This window comes from Oncorhynchus keta, chromosome 24 (assembly GCF_023373465.1).
Source record: "Oncorhynchus keta strain PuntledgeMale-10-30-2019 chromosome 24, Oket_V2, whole genome shotgun sequence".
NCBI lineage: Eukaryota > Metazoa > Chordata > Actinopteri > Salmoniformes > Salmonidae > Oncorhynchus > Oncorhynchus keta.
The window spans coordinates 37,003,224-37,030,415 of NC_068444.1; the positions used below are offsets into that span (position 1 = coordinate 37,003,224).

The following is a 27,192-nucleotide window of genomic DNA, read 5'->3' on the forward strand; positions in this document are numbered from 1 at the left end:
TTTGCACCTGTGCCTCGTTTCCCCTGATTGTATTTAAACCCTTAGTTTTCCTCAGTACTTTGCTCTGTGTTTGTATGTTAGCACCCAGCCCTAGTATTCTGTGAACTCTTGTTGATCCTGGTGGACTCTCTTGTGGAATTCTTTTTGTTCTTGTTTATTTATTTTTGAGTATCTTTTGAGGCTTTTTATGCTATACCTACCACCTTGTGGATTTACCTTTTTGTCTTGGAGGATTACCTTTGTTCTTGTGGAATTCCTTTTGAGGTTGTGGAGTTTCATGTTTTCCTGAAGGACTTCACTTTTTACTTTATTAAATACACCGTCTCAAGTACTGCTGTGTCTGCCTCATCTTCTGGGTTCTGCCGACTATTCGTGGCTCAGTTGGTTAAGTGACTGTTTCTCACTCCAGAGACCCGGGTTCGTAACCGGGTCCTGACATACCCTTAAATGACCTTCTCCTTTCCCCCTTTGTATAGTACACAGCCGCCATGGTCAAACATGGCAGCACAGGAATTCTCTTCATGCAGGTTTGAATAAGGGTGTTGATGACACTGCTTTTCTATTCAAAGTATTAAAAGTTTGTCACATGATGATCACAAGTCAGTAGACCATATACCAACAGCTTCTGTAGGCTACAGTGCAAAATGTTAATAATTTACGTATTTGCACTTGTCAGAATGTAAACCGTGGCAATACAGCTACGCATGCATCAGTTTCGGTTTCGGTTTCTTTTCATTTATTTGTAAACTGCAGAAGGCCTATATATAGCCAGGGAGTGAGTACGTGTTGGCTGTGGAGCCTATTCCGCGTACCCGGACATTACAAAAACACAACTCGCTGTATTCAACAAGATGAGGTGAGAATTTTACTCCGAATATTAGACAGGATCTCTATGTGGGATATAAATATATGTTACATTGTTATTGTCAATTAATTGTCAATTTCTCAATTAATTGAAGGCACAATTTGGCATCACCTGTGATATTTCTTCTTGAAATCATGATTTATTTAGCGTATACTACAATTTGTGTAATTTCGTATTGCTAATAAATAGCTGTCCTGAATGTGACAAGTTTATTTTTGGATGCAATGTTCAGACATTAACAGAAGTAATGACATCATAACACAATCATCCAAACCGGAAAATGTAGTTTACAGTAGTCCTATCGCTAATTTATGAAATATTGATTTAACACAATAGCTAATATTTAGATAACTCTCGGCTGACAAAAAAACACAATGTGAATTAGCTAATAGCAATTACTATTTATATTTAATCATATCACGGGTGAGCTCAACATTGATCGAAATAATTGAGTAAAACACTTTTTAGAAATAAAAAATAATCCGATGATGGGTAGTTTGTGCGCGCCGCCTTGTTTGTTTTTCGCGTCGACCAAAGATAATACGAGGAGACGAGATGAGTTTGGTCTGTTTGCAGTATGCACGTTGAAGGGGCTGTGTCGTCTACCCCGTGGATAATATCATGCTTTCAAATGCTGTTGAAGATGACGAATTCCCCTCTTTACCGGTTACTCCGTTCAAACCTCCACCCTCCAAAAAACCCAACATGAACTCTGACATCGTGGCTACCCTCTCCTTACGCATCAACTCCAAGTCTGACGCAATTGAGAAAATGGTGGAGGCGCAAACACCATGGTTATCGAAGGCTTGAAAAAGACTGGAGTTTGCATGTGGTGAAATCAAGGATGTGAAAACGAGAGTGGCAAAAATTGAAAAAGGTGTGGAAAAGACTAACAATGTCTACCATAGACGTCTCAAGATGCTAACCAAATTCCAATATCGATCAATGTGATACAATCCTTTCCCAAAGCGTCTGGTCTATATCTTAACATTAATAAATGTGAACTCATGGCTGTCAAATATTGTGGGACACCTTCATATTATGGTATTCCAGTAAAAGAAGAACTTACATATTTAGGCATAACCATTACAAAAGATCAGAAGTCTAGAGGCGTACTAAATTTGAACCCTCTTATTTAAAAAAAAAAAAACAGAAGAAGCTAAATCAATGGCTACAGAGGGACTTGTCTTTAAAAGTCCTAATAACCAAGGCTGAAGGTATCTCTAGACTAACATATGGCACTCTATCTTTATATCTTGACAGTAAAATAAGCAAGGAAATAGACCAGATGCTTTTCAAATTTCTGTGGAGAATCCGTACCCATTACATTAGGAAAACTGTTGTAATGAACACTTGGTGTTCATTACAACAGAATGGTGGGCTGCATTTTCTGGACTTTACTACCTTAAATAATACTTTTAAGTTCAATTGGATAAAACAATTCCTAAGAAGACCCACTTCTATCTGGAATTTTATTCCTCATCATGTCTTCTCTACTTTTGGTCTCCTTAACTTCATGTTGTTTTGCAATTATAATATTGACAAGGTTCCAGTGAAACGTTCTGCTTTTCATCTGCAGGTTTTCTTGTCATGGTCCTTAATTTATAAACACAATTTTTCTCCACACAGATATTATATATGGAATAATCGGGATATATTGTATAAAAATAATTCTTTGTTTTTAGAATATTGGTTCCGAAATAAGATCCTATTGGTGAGCCAACTGGTAAATGCAGAGGGTCAGTTATAAGGAATTCTTATCACTTTACAAGGTCCCTGTAACACTTAAAGATTTTGCAATTGTTTTAGATGCCATTCCCTCAGGTGTTGCTCTATTATTCAGGAACGTGTGCCTCAGAGCCTACCTTCTATTGACCCTGTTGACTCATCAGTAGGAAGGATTTGTTTCTCTTTTGGTCCATTCAACAACAGAGCGATACGAACCTTGTTTCAGCAGGATGTTGTATCTATACTAGAGGTCGACCGATTATGATTTTTCAACGCCAATACCGATTATTGGAGGACCACAAAAAAGCCGATGCCAATTAATCGGCCGATTTTAAATGTTTATTTATTTATTTGTAATAATGACAATTACAACAATACTGAATTAACACTTATTTTAACTTAATATAACACATCAATAAAATCAATTTAGCCTCAAATAAATAATGAAACATGTTCAATTTTGTTTAAATAATGTGAAAACAAAGTGTTGGAGAAGAAAGTAAAAGTGCAATATGTGCCATGTAAAAAAGCTAACGTTTAAGTTCCTTGCTCACAACATGAGAACATATGAAAGCTAGTGGTTCCTTTTAACATGAGTCTTCAATATTCCCAGGTAAGAAGTTTTAGGTTGTCGTTATTATAGGAATTATCTGACTATTTCTCTCTATACCATTTGGATTTCATATACCTTTGACTATTGGATGTTCTTACAGGCACTTTAGTATTGCCAGTGTAACAGTATAGCTTCCGTCCCTCACCTCGCTCCTACCTGGGCTCGAACCAGGAACACATCGACAACAGCCACCCTCGAAGCATCGTTACCCATCGCTCCACAAAAGCCCTGGCCCTTGCAGAGCAAGGGAAACAACTACTCCCAAGTCTCAGAGAGAGTGACGTCACCGATTGAAGCGCTATTAGTGCGCACTCCGCTATCTAGCTAGCCATTTCACATCGGTTACACCAGCCTAATCTCGGGAGTTGACAGGCTTGAAGTCATAAAAAGCTCAATCCTTGAAGCATTGCGAAGAGCTGCTGGCAAACGCATGGAAGTGCTGTTTGAATGAATCCTTACGAGCCTGCTGCTGCCTACCGTCGCTGAGTCAGACTGCTCTATCAAATATCAAATCATAAACTTAATTATAACATAATAACACACAGAAATACAAGCCATAGGTCATTAATATGGTCGAATCCGGAAACTATCATTTTCGGAAACAAAACGTTTTTTCTTTCAGTGAAATACGGAACCGTTACGTATTTTATCTAACGGGTGGCATCCCTAAGTCTAAATATTGCTGTTACATTGTACAACCTTCAATGTTATGTCATAATTATGTACAATTCTGGTAAATTAATCACGGTCTTTGTTAGGAATAAATGGACTTTACACAGTTCACAACGAGCCAGGCGGCCCAAATTGCTGCATATACCCTGACTGCTTGCATGGAACGCAAGAGAAGTGACACAATTTCCCTAATTATAAGAAATTCATGTTAGCAGGGAATATTAACTAAATATGCAGGTTTAAAAATATATACTTGTGTATTGATTTTAAAGAAAGGCATTGATGTTTATGGTTAGGTTTGGTGCAACGACAGTGCAAAATCATCACCCGTTTGGCGAAGTAGGCTGTGATTCAATGAGAAATTAACAGGCACCGCATCGATTATATGCAACGCAGGACACGCTAAACTAGTAATATCATCAACCATGTGTAGTTAACTAGTGATTACGTGAAGATTTATTGTTTTTTATACGTTTAATGCTAGCTAGCAACTTACCGTGGCTTCTTGCTGCCCTCGAATAACATGTAGTCAGCCTGCCACGCAGGCTCCTCGTGGAATGCAATGTAAGGCAGGTGGTTAGAGCGTTGGACTAGTAACCGGAATGTTGCAAAAACGAATCCCCGAGCTGACAAGGTAAACATCTGTCGTTCTGCCCCTGAACAAGGCAGTTAACCCACAGTTCCTAGGCCGCCATTGAAAGTAAGAATGTGTTCTTAACTGACTTGCCTAGTTAAATAAAGTCTATCGGCCAAATCGGTGTCCAAAAATACCGATTTCCGATTGTTATGAAAACTTGAAATCGGCCCTAATTAATCGGCCATTCCGATTAATCGGTCGACCTCTAATCTATATCTTATGTCATGCATTATTGGAATGGATTTATTGATAATATCTGTTTGAAAAAAGTTTGGATGTTGCCACACACTTACCTACTTGTTAACAAAATTAAGGAAGTTCCCTTTGAAATTATTCATAAATATTATCCTGCCAACCACTGTATGAAGAAGTTTAAGGAAAACATCAACTCAAATGGTTCCTTTTGTAATGACCACCCAGAAACAGTGTTACCCAGAAACAGTGTTGCATCTTTTTTGGCATTGTATTCATATAAGAAAACTGGCAAGATTTATAATTGAACACTTTTATGAAGGTTTAACACTATTGTGGAGAGATGTACTGCTTGGATTCTTTACCTATGATAGGAATAAGCTGAAACATTTTTAAGTAATTAATTTCATTATTCTTTTGGCCAAATTTCATATTCACAAATGTAAATTTACAAACAAAAGAACACATTTTCTTACCCTACAAAAATAAATTGAACTGTATTTTAAGACAATTAAATACTCTACTAACAAAAAAGCTGTTAGAATTATAAGTGTATGTATGTCCCTTGTGTAATGTGGTTTTGTACCCCCTGGCTCAATTGTCCATTGTTTATCATTTATATATACTTGTACTTTCTGTATTGATTTGTAGTTAATAAAATAAAATAAATAATAATGATAATGTTAAACAAAAAACAGATGACAGATGTTTACGTGACACCCAGAATGCATTGTATAATGTGAACGAAACATGGCGCCACACACAGCTGGCAAATAGCTTAGCATTAGCTCATTATAATCAGTACAACCTTCAAAGAAGTATTTTACACACATCATAGATGTCAATTACAATATATGCAATAATCGGGAATGCATTATTTGTTACTAGTACTTGAAAACGTGACTAAGACTGTAAATACATTATGCTCCATCCATACATACTTCATGCTACAGTAGAAACGACAACACTATATACAGATAGGCTGTCAAGGCAGACAAATTGCTAAATAACTTTGGCTGAGCTGGAACACTAGCTCGAGCTCAGAGCAAATGACAGGAATCGAATGTTCGCCGAGCCTCTTCGGACTGGAGTGACGCTTAAAATTCAATTTTACCCCTACAATCTGTTCTTAGGACGCAACTGAAAAATAACAACTTGTGTAGAAAGTAAACATCCGCACCTCGATAGTGCCAAGTGTGCTTATGTCTGCATAATGAGGAAGTAGGGGGAAAATTACAACTTTTTATTATTTCTGGTCTAGCAGCAGAGTACGCTGCCCAACCTTATGTAATTAGAAAGAGGTTATCCACCTAGGTAAAGTTGGTTTTATATTCCAGTTTTGATTTGATATAAATAGCTCAAATCTATATAATGCCATTTAAAACGGTATAAATCAATAACTAAATCACCGTTTGTCACAGAAACATCAAACTAGGTATGATTTATTCTATAAATGTCTAGTATACTTTTACAACCTTTGTTTTGAATAAAAATTCCAGTTTTGATTTGATAGGAATACATAACATCTCAAATATTGCATTTAAAGATGAAGACATCAATAACTAATTCAGTGATTGTCACAAAAAAAGTGAAAATATGCATTTATTTGCAATAACTTTAAAGAAATGTTAATTTCAAGTGAAATGTGTTCTATAGGAAGTTAGACCATGTTTACATAAAGTTGTACTGTTTGCATTTTTAGTGCAACAGTTCCACATTTTAAAGTAGTTACAAGGCACAACAGTCATTTATTTATGTCTCTAATTTAACAGGAAAGAGGCCCCTTCCAATCATGTTCTATTTTGGCTTTGTTGAAGTCCTTCTTTGTCATCCCCAGACAAGCTGAATAGTACCATCTCCTGAGGTAATAGACTAAAATGTTCAACACTTACAGCCAAATGTTTAATACCCCCGGGTATTCCCAGAACACGTTCTGGAAAGTCCATAGATTGAGTGGTCACTTTATTAGGTACAACCCCCTTTGCATCTGGAACAGCGTGAATTTAGAACTGTTGATGAAACTGGGAAAGAAGATAAGAGTGTTCAAGTTTTTAAGTCCAGTTGGAGTTAATTACAGTCAGTTCAAGTTTTGGAACTTTTCCGAGTTACAGAAGACCATCACAGACTGCTGTCATTTTGCACATTCTAAAGTTCAAACAAACAGTAACAGAATACCTGAATAAAACTTCTCTGCATGCTTTAGTGTCTAGCAAGCCAAGACCACGGGGCTTGGTGTATGTACTAAGGAGTCATTTATTTTCGTGAATAGGATGGTGGACCTAATAAAGTAGCAACTGAGTGTAGATATCACAAATAACTCCTTTTGAGCTGTGTTTGTCTGTTATACGTTTAATCTATGGGTATAATGGTAAATCTGATTCCCAAGGTCCTCATAGGCTCACTTAGATATATAAAGTTGGAGATAAAGAAAAAAATATGAAACTAGGACTTCAACTCACTGGCAGAATTCTTTCATCCACGTCCATTCACGTAAAATATGTATTTTAAAGTATAAGTACCCTTCTAAGTATAAGTATAAGTACCCTTCTATATATATGTATTAGCATGGGTATTGAAAGATACCAGATGGTGGATAACAAAAAAAAAGCACTAATAAAAGAAGTGGACGGTACATGTTTTGTTTATATAAATATACACTGCTCAACAAAAAAAAGGGAACACTGAAACAACACAATGTAACTCCAAGTCAATCACACTTCTGTGAAATCAAACTGTCCACTTCGGAAGCAACACTGATTGACAATAAATTTCACATGCTGTTGTACAAATGGAATAGACAACAGGTGGAAATTATAGGCAATTAGCAAGACACCCCCAATAAAGGAGTGGTTCTGCAGGTGGTGACCACAGACCACTTCTCAGTTCCTATGCTTCCTGGCTGATGTTTTGGTCACTTTTGAATGCTGGCGGTGCTTTCACTCTAGTGGTAGCATGAGACGGAGTCTACAACCCACACAAGTGGCTCATGTAGTGCAGCTCATCCAGGATGGAACATCAATGCGAGCTGTGGCAAGAAGGTTTGCAGTGTCTGTCAACATAGTGTCCAGATCATGGAGGCGCTACCAGGAGACAGGCCAGTACATCAGGAGACGTGGAGGAGGCCATAGGAGGGCATCAACCCAGCAGCAGGACCGCTACCTCCGCCTTTGTGCAAGGAGGAGCAGGAGGAGCACTGCCAGAGCCCTGCAAAATGACCTCCAGCAGGCCACAAATGTGCATGTGTCTGCTCAAACGGTCAGAAACAGACTCCATGAGGGTGGTATGAGGGCCCGACGTCCACAGGTGGGGGTTGTGCTTACAGCCCAACACCGTGCAGGATGTTTGGCATTTGCCAGAGAACACCAAGATTGGCAAATTCGTCACTGGCACCCTGTGCTCTTCGCAGATGAAAGCAGGTTCACACTGAGCACATGTGACAGACGTGACAGAGTCTGGAGACACCATGGAAAATGTTCTGCTGCCTGCAACATTCACCAGCATGACCGGTTTGGCGGTGGGTCAGTCATGGTGTGGGGTGGCATTTCTTTGGGGGGCCGCACAGCCCTCCATGTGCTCACCAGAGGTAGCCTGACTGCCATTAGGTTCCGAGATGAGATCCTCAGAGCCCTTGTAAGACCATATGCTGGTGCGGTTGGCCCTGGGTTCCGCCTAATGCAAGACAATGCTAGACCTCATGTGTCTGGAGTGTGTCAGCAGTTCCTGCAAGAGGAACATCATGTCTGGGACATCATGTCTCGCTCCATCCACCAACGCCCCGTTGCACCACAGACTGTTCAGGAGTTGGCGGATGCTTTCGTCCAGGTCTGGGAGGAGATCCCTCAGGAGACCATCCGCCACCTCATCAGGAGCATGCCAAGGCGTTGTAGGGAGGTCATACAGGCACGTGGAGGCCACATACACCACTGAGCCTCATTTTGACTTGTTTTAAGGACATTACATCAAAGTTGGATCAGCCTATAGTGTGGTTTTCCACTTTAATTTTGAGTGTGACTCCAAATGCAGACCTCCATGGGTTGATACATTTGATTTCCATTGATACTTTTTGTGTGGTTTTGTTGTCAGCACAATCAACTATGTAAAGAAAAAAGTATTTCATAAGAATATTTATTTCATTCAGATCTAGGATGTGTTATTTTAGTGTTCCCTTTATTTTTTTGAGCAGTGTATATACACACACATATACAGTATATACATACACTACCGTTCAAAAGTTTGGGGTCACTTACAAATGTCCTTTTTTTTTTAATTTAAGCAAATTTTTTTGGCCATTAAAATAACATCAAATTGCTCAGAAATACAGTCTAATTTAATATGACTGAAGATGCAGAATTTTCTGTCAGGCCCCTTCTAATAGACTCGTTAGAACTTTAAACACACACCCTCTAGATGGACTACATGCCCTCTATCAAATCAACACTGGAATTTTTACTCAAAACAAAAGTTATAAAAGTATGCTAGACATTTATAGAATGAATCATATCTAGTTTGATGATTGTGACAAACGGTGAATTAGTTATTGATTTTTAAATGGATTTTGACGAATGTCTGTTGAATAACTGATGAATGTCTGAATATGTGAATATAAATCCAACTTTACCTCGGTAGATTATCCTGATTAAAATGGTGTCCAACTTTTAAAAAATCTAAAATATACATATTGCGAGATATTTGGCGAAATATACCAGCATGCCTCTCCATAAGAAAACAATGGGGGGAGCTCAGCGTTCCAAGGGCAAAAGGTATTTCGGGGCTAGCGTTTGATGACAACGGAGTACGCTACCCAGTTGAGTCAATTGCATCTGAATAATCTAAAAGGGCTAAACGAATGTTGGAGTTTATGTGATGGCCCTTCATAAATCCTGTTTGAGTCTCATTTCTAATGGTATCTATTCCTTTCTTTAATCTATTGGCATAATCCAGAGCAATCCATTTGTAATCAATATTTAATAAAGTAGTTGGTCTCCAATTGTCAATGAGAGAAGGGTCTTTATCGGGCTTCGCAATCAGTGAAATAAGGCCCTGTTTCATAGTGGAGACCATTTCATCATTTTCAATGCAATGTTGAAACATTAAAAATAGGGTCTTCTAGTAACTCCAAGTACTGCCTATAGAATTCAACTGACAGGCCATCAGGGAATGTCTGCATACTTGATCTGCGGAAACATTGGTGTAGTGCGTGGGCACTCCTCGAATGGAGAAGTTTGTCCGGCTCATTAAAGCCTCAAACATGAATTGCCCGAAATGCTGAAATGGGCTACTTCTATGTGAATTAATGAGGAGGTGGTACACACCTCAATTCAAACAGTTAGAAAATACAACTTGTTAGAAAATAATTTGAAATTGACAAGCCTATAGATAATTAGCAGGCAGCCCGTGTTAACCGTCCTGTTGCATAACAATCACATTTTGGAAAAGTGAGTGCATTCTGACATCACGTGCAGAAAACAATTCACGCAGGGGCGACTGTTAGAGATATTTGGAGCTCACCTTTGAAAAGGTTTTAAAGATGACAATTGACAGGCGGGCTACACGTGAAAAAGGATTCATATTAAAAAAATACCAAGAAGAAAATAGGGCATACTTTGTACTCACACACAGCAACTTCGATAGTGCTAGTGCTATATTAATGCTCGGGCAGTAAAGGGAGCTAGGCATTCGTGTAAGTGTGTGAAAGGATAAAATAGGCAGATAGGGCCGGTCAGGGGTGTTGATCAACTAGACGACCTTGGGTACAATTGTGATTATGTGACCCTCAGCTATATGGTCCGGCACCTTGGGAGGCAGAAGTGACAACAACCGTTAAAATGCTGGGTGTTAATTATGGTATTTTTGCTTTTCTCACAGTGCCTCGGTCAAAGCAGATATGGAAGTTAAGCTGAAAGCACTTGAGTGTCACTTCACATGGGGCATAAGGAAAGGTGACATTAAGGAACTGGACAGCCTCCCTGAAAAACTCCTAGATCGCATCATGAGGTTTACCACGCCGAAATACCATGCCACATATTTCAACTTACTAGCGTTCCTGAGCCACCTGGAGGAAAATAATGTTAGTGCTCTTGAGTATCTCCACAAGGCTGAGAGTGCATTGAAGGATAGACAGGATGATACAGAGTTACTGGTGACCTATGCTAACTTTGCATGGGTTCACTATCACTCAGGAAACCTTGATGATGTGGATGCCTACATTGGAAAGCTTGAAATCATCAGTAAGGGAATTCCAAGTGCCTTAAATATTCAAGGCAGCTTACCTTCCGTACATGGTGAGAAAGGTTGGAGTCTTATCAGGTTTGGGGGATTATTTTACAAGAGGGTAAAAGAGAGCTTCCAGAAAGCTCTTGAGGGGGAACCAGACAATGCTTCTTTCAATATGGGCTATGCCCTGGTCCTGTACAGGTTGGAGGGCATGGTCAAGAATAAGAGAGTGAGTTCAGTGATGACTGCAGCTGCCAACCAGCTAAGGAAGGCCTTATCCTTGGAGCCTGATAACTCTGAACTTATGGTCCTCCTAGCTCTGAAACTTCAAAGAAATCAAGAAAACCAAGTGGAGTCCTTGAAACTCACCAAAGAGGCCCTTAGGCTGTCTCCTGACGTGCCTCATGTACTACGTTATGTGGCCAAATATTTCAGATATGAGGGCTCCATCAATGAGTGCATACAGGTTTTGGGGAAAGCTCTGGAACTGTCTCCAAACTCCCACTTCCTCCATCACCAAATTGGCCTGTGTCACAAACAGCAGCTCATCCAGATGTTCGAGCAGAAGAGGGAAGGGGGAGAGGTGAAAGTGGGCCAGATAAAAGCAAAAGTGTTGGTCTGCATCCGTCACTTCGCCAGAGCCGTAGATCTGAAGCCCTCCAACATCCTCGCCAGGGTGAACCTGGCTGAGGCCTACGGGAACAACTACCAGCTGGAAAAGGCAATGAAGATATTCACTGTCCTTTTAGAGGGCAAGTCCCTCAGTGACTCAGACAAGCAGCTCTGCTACACCGGATTCGGCACGTTTCTTTACTACAGGAAGATGGACGAGGATGGCGCTGTGACAGAGTTCAAAAATGCCTACCAGATTCCAATTGAGAGTTGGTACAGGAAGCAGGCTGGGAAGAGGTTGAAGCAGATCGCAGAGAGGTGGCAGGCTAACAAAAAGAGAGTTGGCGAGGCCTCTGAGATTTTGTCGTTCCTCAAACAGGAGAGGTAGTCTGAGGACACAGACATCCAGACAGATTCTTTCGGCAAAGGAATGAAATTCAAATGATATACGTAGCTGTAACACAATGCATGGCTTACATTGAAACACTGCTCAAATCCAACTTTATTTATCACATTGCGCCGAATACAACAAGTGTAGACTTTACCGTGAAATGCTTATTTACAAGCCCTTAACCAACAGTGCATGTTTTTAATGGTGAAGTTCAAGTTGGCAGTACGCATCTCTGGCTGTACGCTTCTTTTTATTTTATTTAAAAGTTACAAAGAAAATTTCAGTTCAAATGTATTACTTTTGGAAAACATATGTTTCTATGTCGTAAAGATGTGTCATGTAGTGTCACAAAGCTCCGTTTTTTTTGTACAATTGTACCATATGGTTGCATGATAAATCTTGCAATAAAAAAATACTTTGAAGTGTTATTCTAATTTCCAAATTTGTTTATTCATCATGTAAATAAGCATTGTTCAGAAACAATGAGTGAATGTAGCGTCACTAGAGTTGAAAAAACAATTTGAATATATACGTACTCGATGGAAAATTATAATTCTACAAGCATCTCCTCTCTACCCCTTATATGACCTTCTCCTTTCCCCCTTTATATAGTACACAGCGCCAGTACATGGTCAAACATTGCATCACAGGAATTCTCTTCATGCAGGTTTGAATAAGGGTGTTGATGGCACTGCTTTTCTATTCACGGTTTGAAAACTTTTGTCACGTGATGATCGCAGGTCAGTAGACTATACACCACGGTCTTTGTTAGGCGACAGTGCAAAATGTTAATAAATGACCTGTTGTAACTTGTCAGAATGGAAACCTTGGCAATACAGCTAAGCATCAGTTTCGGTTTCCTGTCTTTTGCGAATCGCAGAAGGCCTATATATAGCCAGGGAGTGAGTACGTGTTGGCTGTGTAGCCTATTCCGCGTACCCGGACATTACAAAAAACAACTCGCTGTATTCAACAAGATGAGGTAAGAATTTTACTCCGAATATTAGACAGGATCTATTGGTGCGATATAAATAAATATGACATTTTTATTGGATTTCATCAATGAATTAAAGGCATACTTTGGCATCACCTCTGATATTTCTCTTTGAAATCATGAATTATTTAGCATATACTACCATTTGTGCAATTTCGTATTGCTAATAACACCTATAATTTGTATAATCGATTTGACATAACACAGTAATAATCCATGTGGTGTGCTGTATGCTTCTTCAGTTCAATTCACATTTTATTTATCCAGAGGGACAATTATTCTGGAAATTAAAGGTGACAGTTGACAGGTGGACTACACATGAAAAATGATTAATATAATTACCACAACATATAGGGAAAAAAACATTAAGAAAAAAATAGGACATTTGTGTAAGTGTGTGAAAGGATAGAGAGGCAGTGTTACTCCAATTTCTGTTGGTTATTCACCATGAAAATACGCATTGTTCAAACACAACGAGTGATTGTGGAGTCATTAGTGTTGAAAAAAACAATTTGAATATTTACTCGCTGGAAAAATATATTTCTACAAGCATCTCCTCTCTACCCATTATATGACCTTCTCCTTTCCCCCTTTATATAGTACACAGCGCCAGTACATGGTCAAACATTGCAGCACAGGGATTCTCTTCGTGGAGGCATTCTTACTGAATAAATTGTTGATAGCACCTCTTTTCTATTCACGGTTTAGAAACGTTTGTAACATGATGATCGCAGGTCAGTAAGCTATATACCACAAGATTGTGTATGCTACAGTGCTAAAGGTTCGTAAATGGCGTATTGCCGGAATGGAGACTGGCAATACAGCTACTCATCAGTTTCGCTTTCCTGTCCTTTGCAAGTTGCAGAAGGCCTATCTATATATTGCCAGGGAGTGAGTACGTTTCGACTGTGTAGGCTACGGCCGCGTACTTGTGCAATACAAAAAAATAACTCGCTGTATTCAACGAGATGAGGTACGAATTTCACTGCGAAAATTAGACAGGATCTCATTTATATAAATATAAATATGTTGTAATGAAACTTCAGAGGGTAGGTCTCGAACCCTCGACCTTCTAGCCCGAAGTCCAGCGCGCTATCGACTGTACCGCAAAAGCATGCTCAAGCAGCAGGGGCAATTTCCGCACATATAAACCCAGGCTCGTTACAATATGTAACATTTTTATTGTATTTCATCAATGAGTTGAAGGGACACTTTGGCATCACCTGTGATATTTGTCTTTGAATTCATGGTTTATTTAGCGTATACTACCATTAGTGTAATTTCGTATTGTTAATAATAACTATGATTGTATCATCGACTTGACATAACACAGTAATAATCCGTGGGGTGTGCTGCTTCAGTTCAATTCACATTTTATTTATCCAGAGGGACAATTATTTCTGGAAATTAAAGGTGATAGTTGACAGGTGGACTAAGCATGAAAAATGATTCATATAATTACCACAACATATAGGAAAAAAAACATTAAGAAGAAAATAGGTCGTACTGTATACTCCCACAAAGCAACTTCGATAGTGCTAGTGCAATATTAATGTTTGAGCAGTAAAGGGAGCTAGGCATTTGTGTGATTGTGTGAAAGGATAGAATAGGCAGATAGTGTAGGTCAGGTCTCAAGGGAGAGGGTGTTGATCAACCTGACGACCTTGGGTACAATTGTGATTATGTGACCCTCAGCTTTATGGTCCGACACCTTGGGAGGCAGAAGTGACAACAGCCGTTAAAATGCTGGGTGTTAATTATGGTATTTTTGCCTTTTTCTCACAGTGCCTCGGTCAAAGCAGATATGGAAGTCAAGCTGAAAGCACTTGAGTGTCACTTCACATGGGGCATAAGGAAAGGTGACATTAAGGAACTGGACAGCATCCCTGAAAAACTCCTGGATCGCATCATGAAGTTATGCCCTTTAAAATACCACGTCACGTATTTCAACTTACTAGCGTTCCTGAGCCACCTGAAGGAAAATAATGTTAGTGCTCTTGATTATCTCCACAAGGCTGAGAGTGCATTGAAGGACAGACAGGATGATACAGAGTTACTGGTGACCTATGCTAACTATGCATGGGTTCACTATCACTCAGGGAACATGGATGATGTGGAAGCCTACCTTGAGAAGCTGGAAAACATCAATAAGGGTATTCCAAGGGCCTCAAAGATTCAAGGTAGCTTACCTTCAGTACATGGTGAGAAAGGTTGGAGCCTTATCAGGCTTGGGGCATTCTTTTATAAAAGGGTAAAAGAGAGCTTTCAGAAAGCTCTACAGGGGGAGCCAAACAATGCTTCTTTCAATGTGGGCTATGCCATGGTCCTGTACAGGTTGGAGGGCATGGTTAGGGATAACAAAGTGAGGTCAGAGGAAAGTGAAGCTACCACTCAGCTAAGGAAAGCCTTGTCATTGGTGCCCGATAACTCGGAGGTTATGGTCCTCCTAGCCCTGAAGCTTCAGAACAAAAATAAACAAGAGTCCATGAAACTCATCACAGAAGCCCTCAGACTGTCTCCTGATGTGCCTCACGTCATGCGTTACGTGGCAAAGTTTTTCAGATACGAGGGCTCCGTCAATGAGTCCCTACACATTTTGGGGAAAGCTCTGGAGCTGTCTCCAAACTCCCACTTCCTCCATCACCAAATTGGCCTGTGTCACAAACAACAGCTCAGTCAATTGTTCGAGCAGAAGAGGAAAGGGGGACGAGTCACTGGGGGCCAGATAAAAGCAAAGGTGGAGGTCTGCATCCGTCACTTCTCCAGAGCCGTGGAGCTGAAGCCCTCCAACATTCACGCCAGGGTGAACCTGGCTGAGGCCTACGGGAACAACTACCAGCTGGAAGAGGCGTTGAAGATCTTCATCAACCTGGTGAAAGATGAATCCCTCAATGACTCTGACAAGCAGCACTGCTACACCAGCTTCGGCCTGTTTCTGTTCCACAAGAAGAAAGATGAGGGCAGGGCTGCGACACAATTCAAAAATGCCTACCAGATTCAGATTGAGAGTTGGGACAGGAATGAGGCTGGGAAGAAGCTTAAGCAGATAGCAGAGAGGTGCCAGACTAACAAGAGGAGAGTTGGCGAGGCCTCTGAGATTTTGGCGTTCCTCGCCACTGTAGACAAAGAGGAGAGCAAGGCTGAAGAGCCAAGGGGAGTCAATGTGGACTCTACAGACACAGATGACCTTACAGAAGCCCTAGGCAAAGGAATGAAACTGAAATGATATATTTTATTGTAACACAACGCATGGCTTACATAAGAATACTGCTACGTTCATTTTAATGGTTTTAATCGGGGAGTAACATTTACTTCAAGTTGCATGTATGCTTCTTAAGTTTGATTTTGTGTAAAAAAAATTGCAAAGAAAATTTGAGAAAGATTCTATTACTTTTGAAAGATTTTTTTTTAATGTCTTTGGATGTGTCCCCTATAGTGTAGATGATTAGATATCTTCATTGACTGTTAAACTGTTGCTTAAACTGACAGTAACATTCTGAAGAGTTAATAAAACACAGTACCAAAGTCTTGATTATCTTTTGTTCTTGTTAAATTGCTATGTTTTTTTCTACTTAGTTCCTAAAGCCAACATTGCTTAATAAAGGGGAACCACGTCAGATATACACGTTTCCTGTTGTTCCCTCTAAGAATCTCCATGCTTGCACTTTGATTGAAGTTTGGAGGGACTCACTCGAGGTTTGACAGACAGTGAGTCTACCTACCACTTACATTACAGGGAACAATAAGAAATAAATTCCATAACAAAATTAAAAGTCATTTTATTTCAGAAATTTAAGGTCCAATACAGCCTGGATTTTTTTCTTCTCAATATCAAATAATTTCTCTGTAACATTTAAGTCCCTTACTGTGATTGTTTTCAATTAAAATGGTCAAAAATAAACAAAAATTGCTTCATAGCAAAGAGCAATTTCTCAAGAAAGAATTTTGATAGGACTGTCTTGGAGTGGTTTGAGTGGGGAGGGGAAACTGAAAATGATCTGTTATTGGCAGAGAGGTTTAGAACTTTCTTATTGGTCTATTAACTAATTTACTGCATGGTGATGTCACCAGAGAAGGCCAAAACTCCCACCAAATTTCAGGGTCTTTCCAAACAGCTCTTACACTAATTTTCACAATTTCACAGTACTATTCCAACCTCATAGTTTGGAAATATATATAAATCACAGGAAAATCATGTTTCTACTGCACTGGGCATCAATTGTAGTGAGTAGGCTTCATTTAAGGGGTTAGGCTATGGCTCTGGTGACAGTAAAATTGCAAACTGTTGTGCTGCCATTCAGGTTGCACAGTTGTTAGGAAGAGATTTTCAATGTACCGATTCCATGGTTTATGAACATACACAAAACAACACCGGTGTCACGAACCTCGCTGAAGAGGGTGCCTCTTCCTGTTCGGGCGGGGCTCGGCGGTCGTCGTCACGGGCCTATTAGCTGCCATCGATTCCTTTTCCGTTTGTGTTGGTTAGTGGTTAATTGGGTACACCTGTTTTGTATTAGGGTTTTTTTGTAGGGTATTTAAGGGCACTAGGCCCGCTGGGTATTTGTGCGGGCTTGTTTATTGTTACTCTGTGTTTGATGGTGTGATTTGTTTTCGTATCTTTATTCTCTGGTCTATTTTGTCCTGTTGTTTTGGACTGGCGACTTATATACGCCCTGTGTGTTGGCGTGATCATTTCGGTTGCACCGGTGTAATAAATTTGATAAACGACAGAACCCTGCTCTCTGCCTGCGCCTGATTCCATCCACCACTCATAGTTATTCATAACAACCGGATTCAATTTATATTTGTATGGCCTCCCGAGTGGCGCAGCGGTCTAAGGCTCTACATTGCAGTGCTTGAGGTGTCACGACAGACCCGGGTTTGATCCCAGGCTGTGTCACAACCAGCTGCGACCAGGAGTTCCATAGAGTGGTGCACAATTGGCACAGCGTTGTCCGGGTTACAGGAGGATTTAGCCAGGGGTGCTTTACTTGGCTCATTGTGCTCTTATGGTGGGCTAGGTGCCTGCAGGCTGACTTCAGTTGAACAGTGTTTCCTCTGACACATTGGCACAGCTGGCTTCTGGGTTAAGCGGGTGGGTGTCAAGAAGCATGGTTTGGTGGGTTTCGGAGGACGCATGGCTCGACCTTTGCCTCTCCTGAGTCTGTTGCAGTGATGAGACACGATTGAAAGAGGGGGTAAAATACAAATAAATAAACCCTTTTTTATATACAATTCTTGCTCCCAATATAATTGTATATATATATGTGTGGGATACAACCATCTCAGCTCTGCAGAATTTGCCACGAAGAGAGAATCATTAGATTACTTGTTTTGGTACAGCCCATATGTAGCTTGTTTTTGGTCAACATTACAACATTTACCAGGATCTAACTCTGCAAATAGCACTGCTGGGTGATTTGAAAAGTCATAGTCAATCAATCAATAATATAATAATACTCTTAGCAAAACATTTGATCTTTAATTCACAATCTGTAGAAACTATAAGAATATAAAGGCACAGGTCTTTTGGGAAACATCACAGCACAGTTGAAAAATATATGACTAATAGAAATCAAAACTGGACGGTGTTCAGAGATAGGTGGGAGGGGTTGAGCGGAGCTGAAGGGTGGGACTAAATATAACAAATATAATAATCTGAAAATAAAATGTTCTGAAAAAATTAAAGCATAGAGTAGTAGCCTACGGAAGAGTATTACTGCCACGTGAAAAATACTAATTAAAACATGCTGATGGATGGAAGTACCCTGATAATTTTTTTTTGCGCAGATAGTACTTTAAAACGTAAAATACTTTTACAATAAAGTCAAGATTTCGAGAATAAAGTAGAATTTTAATTTTATAAAGTCACATTTAAATGCCGTGAATAAAGTAGCAATATTACGAGAATAAAGTGGGTATATTTCGAGAGTGAAGTCGACATTTTGGGAATAAAGTCGCAGCTTCAAGATTAAAGTAGGAGATTTGGTTATTAATGATTACTGCATCCCTGGCTCCTAGTTGCTTGGCGCGCCACGGTTAAAAAGCCTGAGTTAGATGACTGGTGAAACTATACTTTAGAATTTGCTTTAGTAACAATGAAATCCTTGCTCTTGTAGGACATACTAGCCATATTATTATAAGTCTAAGGACCTGTAAGAGGTTGTGCCACAAATTGGGTATTTTCAGGAGGAACCACACCGAAATGGAATAGGTATTTCATCCAAGTCCGTGTGGTTACATACACAGGTAGAGAGACTGGTCGGTTGTGTGTGTGTTTGTGGGCGCTAAAAATAGGTGCAAAACAAACAAATGGCCATCGATCTAATGATCTAATACACTCGTTCAAACAGGCAGACTCACAGACGCACGCACACATACACACACACACGCGTTCCCCCCTGGTAATTTCAGACTATAGGCATGAACTCTTCTAACGGCTATGGTGCATTATGAGCGCAAACAAAATACTTTTTTTGGCACTGTCACTGAATGCATCACTTCATCCGGGTTAGGGAGGGTTTGACCGGTAGGGATATCCTTGTCTCATCGCACACTAGCGACTCTTGTGGCGGGCGGGGCGCAGTGCACGCTAACCAGGTCGCCAGGTGCACAGTGTTTCCTGGTGCGGCTGGCTTCCGGGTTGGATGCGCGCTGTGTTAAGAAGCAGTGCAGCTTGGTTGGATTGTGTTTCGGGGGACGCATGGCTTTCGACCTTCGTATCTCCCGAGCCCGTACGGGAGTTGTAGCGATGAGACAAGATAGTAACTACTAAAAATTGGATACCATGAAATTGGGGAGAAAAGGGGGAGGTAAAATTCAACAACAACAAAAAAGTACATTCTTAAACCATGTTCCTCTAGGGTGCCTTTGTTTAAAACGTTAATCAAAAACAACCACCGACTTTCCTCTTTGCTGCATATGCCAATTGAATCTCAACATGGAAACAGTCAGTGGTTGTAGATTTATTTTGATAAACATTTTATTGAAAGGTATAGATTTCAGCAAATAAAGGCATGCAACAACAGAGGATAAACATAGGTACAAGGTAAAGGTTTAAGAATTTACATTTTGAAGCATAGACTGCATAGCGAGCAACTCAGAGTCAGAGGTTCATTTTTTTATTTTTTACTCTAAGGATCTAAGGAGGGGTTGCAGGATCATTCAACTTTCTTGCCAACATCAAATACCTGAAGGGTTACCCAGAGGAGGCCGTGGCTAATTTGGCTAAAGGATGAGGAGCTCAGAAGAGAGCACTATGAGGAGAACTGTGAGAAACATCTGTGTCACCTATGGAGACCTCACCTGGTTATGTGTGGGTGATTACATCAAGTGCCAGAGCTACTTAGAGAACTGAAGATCAAGGAGAATTTTCTGGTTCCACATCTGTCTTGTACCCTGAGGTCTATCGGGGAGAAAGGCTGGACCTACCTCAAGTTCTCCTATAACAGCTATGACAAAGCTGTAGCGTGCTTCAAGAAAGCTCTGGAACTGGAGCCTGAGGAGAGTGAGTGAAATGCAGGCTATGCAGAACAAGAGCGCTCTTAATTTTGACTCGCCAGCTATCAAACAGCTGAGACGCGCCCTAAATATCAACCCACAAGACGCAGTCCTGATGGTCCTACTGGGCCTGAAACTGTCTGTCTATCAAATATTTGGGGAGACAGAAGAGCTAGTGGAGAAAGCTCTGGAGATGTCCCAAGACTGCATGCATGTGACACGATATGTGGGGAAGTTTCTCCGACCAAAAGGAGCACGTTTGCAAGTCCATTGATGAATGATTGAATGAGCACTAAAGCGTACAAGCCAGTCTGCCATAATATATCATCGATTGGCTTTCTGCTACAAGAGGAAAAATATTGTTCTATGCTAGGAAGCTTCCATGGAAAGGGTGCTGAGATCCAGCAGCTACTCCGTAAGTGCATTTATCATCTGAAGATGTCTACTTTACTGATGTCCTCCTATGCCACGGCTAAGCTGGCACTGCACTACGGCGAGGATAAAGACACCGCCAAGGCAGAGGAACTGTTCAAGAAAGTCTTCGACAGGACTGACATTCTGCACGTGGTCAACCTGCACACACCGGCCAGTTCCACCAGTATTACAACAAATGTGAACATCTGGTCATCAAGCACGACAAAGGTTTTGGAGCTGCAGAAGGACACTGCTGAAGAGAAGAGATGTATCCAGAAACGGATGATGATCGCAGAGAATCCTTTCTCCAAAGACGCCCCGCCCCATATGAAAAGGCCTGTGGTATCCTGGGGGTTGTGTATAAAATAACAGGGGGAGAAACAGCAGGCCAGAGAATGACAAATACCTCTCTGTGCACTGTGAACTCCGTCTCTCACTGCAGTAATAATATACCAGGGTAAAACAGTCATTTACAAAGTGATCTAGTAATAAATCCCTGCAAGGGTGCATGCATCAACTTTATTAGACATAGTTTAAATTCTCCCTGAGCGGAGAATGATGTGTTTTTATAATAGCTGAAAAATATATATTTTAGCCAATGTACTTATTGAAAAGGAAAAGGCGCAACTCTTGCACACCATAAAGTATTTGTTTTATTAAGCAAGGTTCAAAAATAAAAGTTTCGGCCTTCAATGGTTTTCATCCGAATAATCACACAAAAGGAATGAACAACATCATATACAGTGGTGGAAAAAGTACTAAATTCTCATACTTGAGTAAAAGTAAATATACCTTAATAGAAAATGACTTAAGTAAAAGTGAAAGACACCCAGTAAAATACTACTTGAGTAAAAATCTAAAAGTATTAGCTTTTAAATGAAGCTAGGGGGCACTATTTTCATTTTTGGAAAAATAACGTGCCCAAAGTAAACGGCCTATTTCTCAGGACCAGATGCTAGAATATGCATATAATTGACAGCTTAGGATAGAAAACACTCTAAAGTTTCCAAAACTGTAAAAATATTGTCTGTGAGTATAACAGAACTGATATTGCAGGCGAAAGCCTAAGAAAAATCCAATCAGGAAGTGACTCATGTTTTGAAACCGTTGTGCTCCTATGCACCCCTATTGGCCATTGAAAGGGATATCAACCAGATTCCTTTTTCTATGTATTCCCTAAGGTGTCTACAGCATTTTGACGTAGATTCACGCCTTTATGTTGAAGAATGAGAGTAAACGACTACATTGCGTAAGTGGCCAGCTGAGGGCTCTCAGAGTGATTCTTGCGTAAAAGACAGGGGTAGTCATTTTTCCTCTCACTCCAATTGAAAAGTCAATTGTCCTGGTTGATATATTATCGAATAGATATTTGGAAAACACCTTGAGGATTGATTATAAAAAACGTTTGCCATGTTTCTGTCGATATTATGGATATCATTTGGATTTTTTTTTTGTGTTGTCGTGACCGCTTTTTCCGGTGGATTTCTCAACATACTGTGACCAACAAACGGAGGTATTATGGGTGTAAAAATAATCTTTATGGAACAAAAGGAACATTTGCTGTCTAACTGGGAGTCTCGTGAGTGAAAACATCTGAAGCTCATCAAAGGTAAACAATTAATTTGAACGCTTTTCTGATTTTCGTGACCAAGCTTCCTGCTGCTAGCTGGACATAATGCTATGCTAGTCTTTCGATAAACTTACACAAACGCTTGTCTTGCTTAGGCTGTAAAGCATCATTTCAAAATCTGAGATGACAGGGTGATTAACAAAAGGCTAAACTGTGTTTCACTATATTTCACTTGTGATTTCATGAATATGAATATTTTCTAGTAATATTCTTTGACCGTTGTGCTATGCTAATTAGTGTAGTTGATGACAATTCTCCCGGATCCGGGATGGGTAGTTCCAAGAGGTTTTAAGTATCAAAAGTAAATGTAGTTGCTAAAATATACTTAAGTATCAAAAGTGAAAGTATAAATAATAAAAAATTCCTTTATATTAAGGAATCCAGACGGCACAATTATCTTGTTTTTTATTTATTTACGGATAGCCAGGGTCACAATCCAGCACTCAGACATAATTTACAAACAAAGCATTTGTGTTTAGTGAGTCCGCCAGATCAGAGGCAGTAGGGATGATAAGTAAGTGTGCAAATTGGACCATTTTCTGTCCTGCTAAACATTCCAAATGTAACAAGTACTTTTGGGTGTCAGGGAAAATGTATTGAGTATAAAGTACATCATTTTATTTAGGAAAGTAGTAAAGTAAAAGTAGTCAAAAATATAAATAGTAAAGTACAGATACCCCAAAAAACGACTAAGGATTATGTTAAAGTATTTTTTACTGAAGTACTTTACACCACTGACAATTGAGGAGAAAACTCTTCAGCTGGCTGTGCTAATGAAAGAGTATGTGGTAGACTATACATTTTGGTCCTCAGGGTGAGGGGTACTTTGGACTGTCTCCACCTAGTGGTAAAATACAGAAATGGAACCAGTAAAACAATTGGGAAGACAGTATATTTCAACCTGCAGGATTTATAATTGATGTTAAACCATTACTATAGAATACATGTTGAATGTTAGGTATTTGAAAAAAAACAAGGCTAAGCAAAACTATGGATATCAAATGGCCCCTTCTCTTTGTTAGGCCAGTGACAACCAAAGGCCAACTTGTTAATATTTTAGCATTTACTAATGTTTTTATTTTAGTCATATAGCAGACTCTCTTATCCAGAGCGATTTACAGTTAGTGCATCCATCCTAAGATAGCAAAGTGGGACAACCACATATCACAGGCATAGAAAGTACATTTTTACTCAATGTAGCTATCAGTAGAGTCAGAGCTAGAAGCGTGCAATTTAAAGTGCTGGTTAAGTGTTTTTTGGGGGGTGGATTATTTAAGATACTGAAGAGGTAGGGTTTCAGATGTTTTCAGAAGATCGGCGGGACTCTGCTGTCCTATCGTTAGAGGGAAGCCAGTTCCACCATTGGGGTACCTGGACATAGAATATCTTGGACTGGGCTGAGCGGGAGCCGCCTACGGGAGGGCCATGAGACCTGAGGTGGCAGTGCTTGGGTTGGGGTGTAGGGTTTGAACATAGCCTAAAGGTAGGGAGGGGCAGTTTCTCTTGCTGTTCTGTAGGTAAGTGCCATGGTCTTGTAGTGGATGTGAGCTTCAACTGGAAGCCAGTGTAGTGTGCGGAGGAGCGGGGTCACATGAGAGAACTTGGGAAGGTTGAAAATCAGGCAGGCTGATGTGTTCTGGAGAAGTTGCAGGAGTTTGATGGCACATGCAGGGAGCCCAGCCAACAGCGAGATGCAGTAGTCCAGACTGGAGATGACAAGTGCCTGGATTAGGACCTGTGCCGCTTCCTGTGTGAGGTAGGTTTGTACTCTAAGTACACTATCAGTCAAAAAACCTACTCATTCAAAGGTTTATCTTTATTTGATTCTACTTTGTAGAATAATAGTGAAGACATCAAAACTATGAAATAACACATGGAATCATGTAGTAAGCAAAATATATATTTAAGATTCTTGAAATAGCCACCTTTTGCCTTGATGACAGCTTTGAACACACTTGGCGTTCTCTCAACCAGCTTCACCTGGAATGCCTTTCCAACAGTCTTGAAGGAGTTCCCACATATTCTGAGTACTTGTTGGCTGCTTTTCGTTCACTCTGCGGTACAACTCTTCCAAAACCGTGTCAATTTGGTTGAGGTCGAGGGATTGTGGAGGCCAGGTCATCTGATGCAGCACTCCATCACTCTCCTTCTTGGTAAAATAGCCCTTACACAGCCTGGAGGTAGTCTATGCCGCACTGACATTGCTCATCCATATATTTATATATTCTTCTTCCATTCCTTTCTTAGATTTGTGTGTGTTAGGAATTTGTTGTGGAATTGTTAGATATTACATGTTAGATATTGCTGCACTGTCGGAACTGGAAGCACAAGCATTTCGCTACGCTCACATTAACATCTGCTAACCATGTGTATGTGACCAATACAATTTGATTTGAGTTGTTGGGTCATTGTCTTGTTGAAAAACAAATGACAGTCCCACTAAGCCCAAACCAGATGGGATGGCATATCGCTGCAAAATGCTATGGTAGACATGCTGGTTAAGTGTGCCTTGAATTCTAAATAAATCACAGACACTGTCACCAGCAAAGCACCCCCACACCATAACACCTCCTCCTCCATGCTTTACGATGGGATATATACATGCTGAAATCATCTGTTCCCCCACACTGCATCTCACAAAGACACGGCGGTTGGAACCAAAAATCTCAAATTTGTACTCCAGACCAAAGGATAAATTTCCACCGGTCTAACGTCGATTGCTCATGTTTCTTGGCCCAAGCAAGCCTCTTCTTCTTATTGGTGTCCTTTAGTAGTGGTTTATTTGCAGCAATTCGACCATGAAGGCCTGATTCACATGGTCTCCTCTGAACAGGGAAAGGGGGGAAACCTAGACAGTTGTACAACTGATTGCCTTCAACTGAAATGTGTCATCCGCATTTAACCCAACCCTTCTGAATCAGAGGTGCAGGGGGCTGCCTTAATCGACATTTACGTCTTTGGCGCCTGGGGAACAGTTGATGTTGAGAATGTGTCTGTTACGTGTACTCTGTGAAGCATTTATTTGGACTGCAATTTCTGAGGCTGGTATCTCTAATGAACTTATCTTCTGCAGCAGAGGTAACTCTTGGTCTTCCATTCCTGTGGTGGTCCTCATGAGAGCCAGTTTCATTATAGCGCTGGATGGTTTTTGCGACTGCACCCGAAAAAACTTTCAAAGTTCTTGAAATGTTCCGTATTGACTGACCTTCATGTCTTAAAGTAATGGATTGTAGTTTCTCTTTGCTTATTTGAGCTGTTCTTAACATAATATGGACTAGGTATTTAACCAAATAAGGCTATCTTCTGTATACCACCCCTACCTTGTCACAACACGATTGGCTCAAACACATTAAGAAGGAAAGAAATTCTACAAATGAACTTTTAATAAAGCACACTTGTTAATTGAAATGCATTCCAGTTGACTACCTCATATGCAGCTGGTTGAGAAAATACCTAGTGTGTGCAAAGCTGTCATCAAGGCAAAGGGTGGCTATTTGAAGAATCTCAAATATAAAATATATTTTGATTTGTTCAACACTTTTTTGCTTACTACATGATTCCATATGAGCCTCTAGTCCCACTCAACATGCCTCAGATAGCTCTTTTGTCCCACCTCCAAACACATGCGGTGACCTCAGCCTGCATAACTAGTGCGTCCAGAGATGCAACCTCTCTCATCGTCAGTCAATGACTAGGTTTACCTCCACTGTACCCGCACCCTACCACACCCGTCTGTACATTATGCCCTGAATCTATCCTACCACACACAGAAATCTGCTCCTTTTATTCTCTTTCCCCAACGCACTAGACGACCAGTTTTGATAGCCTTCAGCCGTATCCTTATCCTACTCCTCCTCGGTTCCTCGGGTGATGTGGAGGTTAACCCAGGCCCTGCGTGTCCCCAGGTGCTCTCATTTGTTGACTTCTGTAACCGCAAAAGCCTTGGTTTCATGCATGTTAACATCAGAAGCCTCCTCCCTAAGTTTGTTTTACTCACTGCTTTAGCACACTCCGCCAACCCTGATGTCCTTGCCATGTCTGAATCCTGGTTTAGGAAGTCCACCAAAAGATTTCCATCCCCAACTACAACATTTTCCGTCAAGATAGCGCTACCAAAGGGGGAAGAGTTAGCCTGCAAAGTTCTGTCATACATTCCAGGTCTATGCCCAAACAGTTCGAGCTTCTAATTAAAAAAAAAAAATTCTCCAGGAATAAATTCCCCACAGTTGCCACCTGTTATAGACCCCCCTCAGCTCCCAGCTGTGCCCTGGACACCATATGTGAATCGATTGCCCCCCATCTATCTTCAGAGTTCGTTCTGTTAGGTGACCTAAACTGGGATATGCTTAACACCCTAGTCCTACAATCTAAGATAGATGCCCTCAATCTCACACAAATTATCAAGGAACCTACCAGGTACAACCCTAAATCTGCAAACATGGGCACCCTCATAGATATTATCCTGACCAACTTGCCCTCCAAATAGACCTCTGCTGTTTTCAATCAGGATCTCAGCATTCACTGTCTCATTGCCTGCATTCGCTATGGGTTTCGCAGTCAAACGTCCACCCCTCATCACTGTCAAACGCTCCCTAAAACACTTCAGCGAGCAGGCCTTTCTAATTGACCTGACCCGGGTTTCCTGGAAGGATATTGACCTCAGTAAGTCCTGTCAGTAGAGGAGGTCTGGTCGTTCTTTAAAAGTAATTTCCATCATCATCTTAAATTGGC

General features: G+C 40.5%; 2 protein-coding genes across 4 annotated transcripts; both read left to right on the forward strand.

The window, feature by feature from the left end:
- Positions 1-734: 734 nt before the first annotated feature.
- LOC118357479 (interferon-induced protein with tetratricopeptide repeats 5-like) lies at positions 735-16,442 on the forward strand. 3 transcript variants are annotated; one of them, XM_052478265.1, is made up of 3 exons: positions 735-856; positions 10,573-10,646; positions 14,777-16,442. In XM_052478265.1, the coding sequence occupies exons 1-3, from the start codon at positions 852-854 to the stop codon at positions 16,141-16,143; spliced, it is 1,446 nt and encodes a 481-aa protein (XP_052334225.1). In that variant the 5' UTR covers positions 735-851; the 3' UTR covers positions 16,144-16,442. The 3 variants fall into 3 exon arrangements, with proteins under 3 accessions (XP_052334225.1, XP_052334224.1, XP_035590512.1); XM_052478264.1 differs by lacking the exon at positions 10,573-10,646 and having other exon boundaries at positions 742-856; positions 14,703-16,442; XM_035734619.2 differs by lacking the exons at positions 735-856; positions 10,573-10,646 and adding an exon at positions 12,590-12,905 and having other exon boundaries at positions 14,703-16,442.
- Positions 10,653-12,351, forward strand: LOC127911453 (interferon-induced protein with tetratricopeptide repeats 5-like). Its single transcript, XM_052478266.1, has one exon. It carries the CDS (start codon positions 10,697-10,699, stop codon positions 11,918-11,920), a length of 1,224 nt encoding a protein of 407 aa, XP_052334226.1. The 5' UTR covers positions 10,653-10,696; the 3' UTR covers positions 11,921-12,351.
- Positions 16,443-27,192: the final 10,750 nt, after the last annotated feature.

Excerpts from the sequence above, each read along its gene's own strand:
- LOC118357479 (XM_035734619.2), top strand. The coding sequence starts at position 12,742 with ATGGAAACCTTGGCAATACAGCTAAGCATCAGTTTCGGTTTCCTGTCT. Across the intron at positions 12,906-14,702 it reads GCTGTATTCAACAAGATGAG|TGCCTCGGTCAAAGCAGATA; the intron begins GTAAGAATTTTA and ends TTTTTCTCACAG.
- LOC127911453 (XM_052478266.1), top strand. The coding sequence starts at position 10,697 with ATGAGGTTTACCACGCCGAAATACCATGCCACATATTTCAACTTACTA.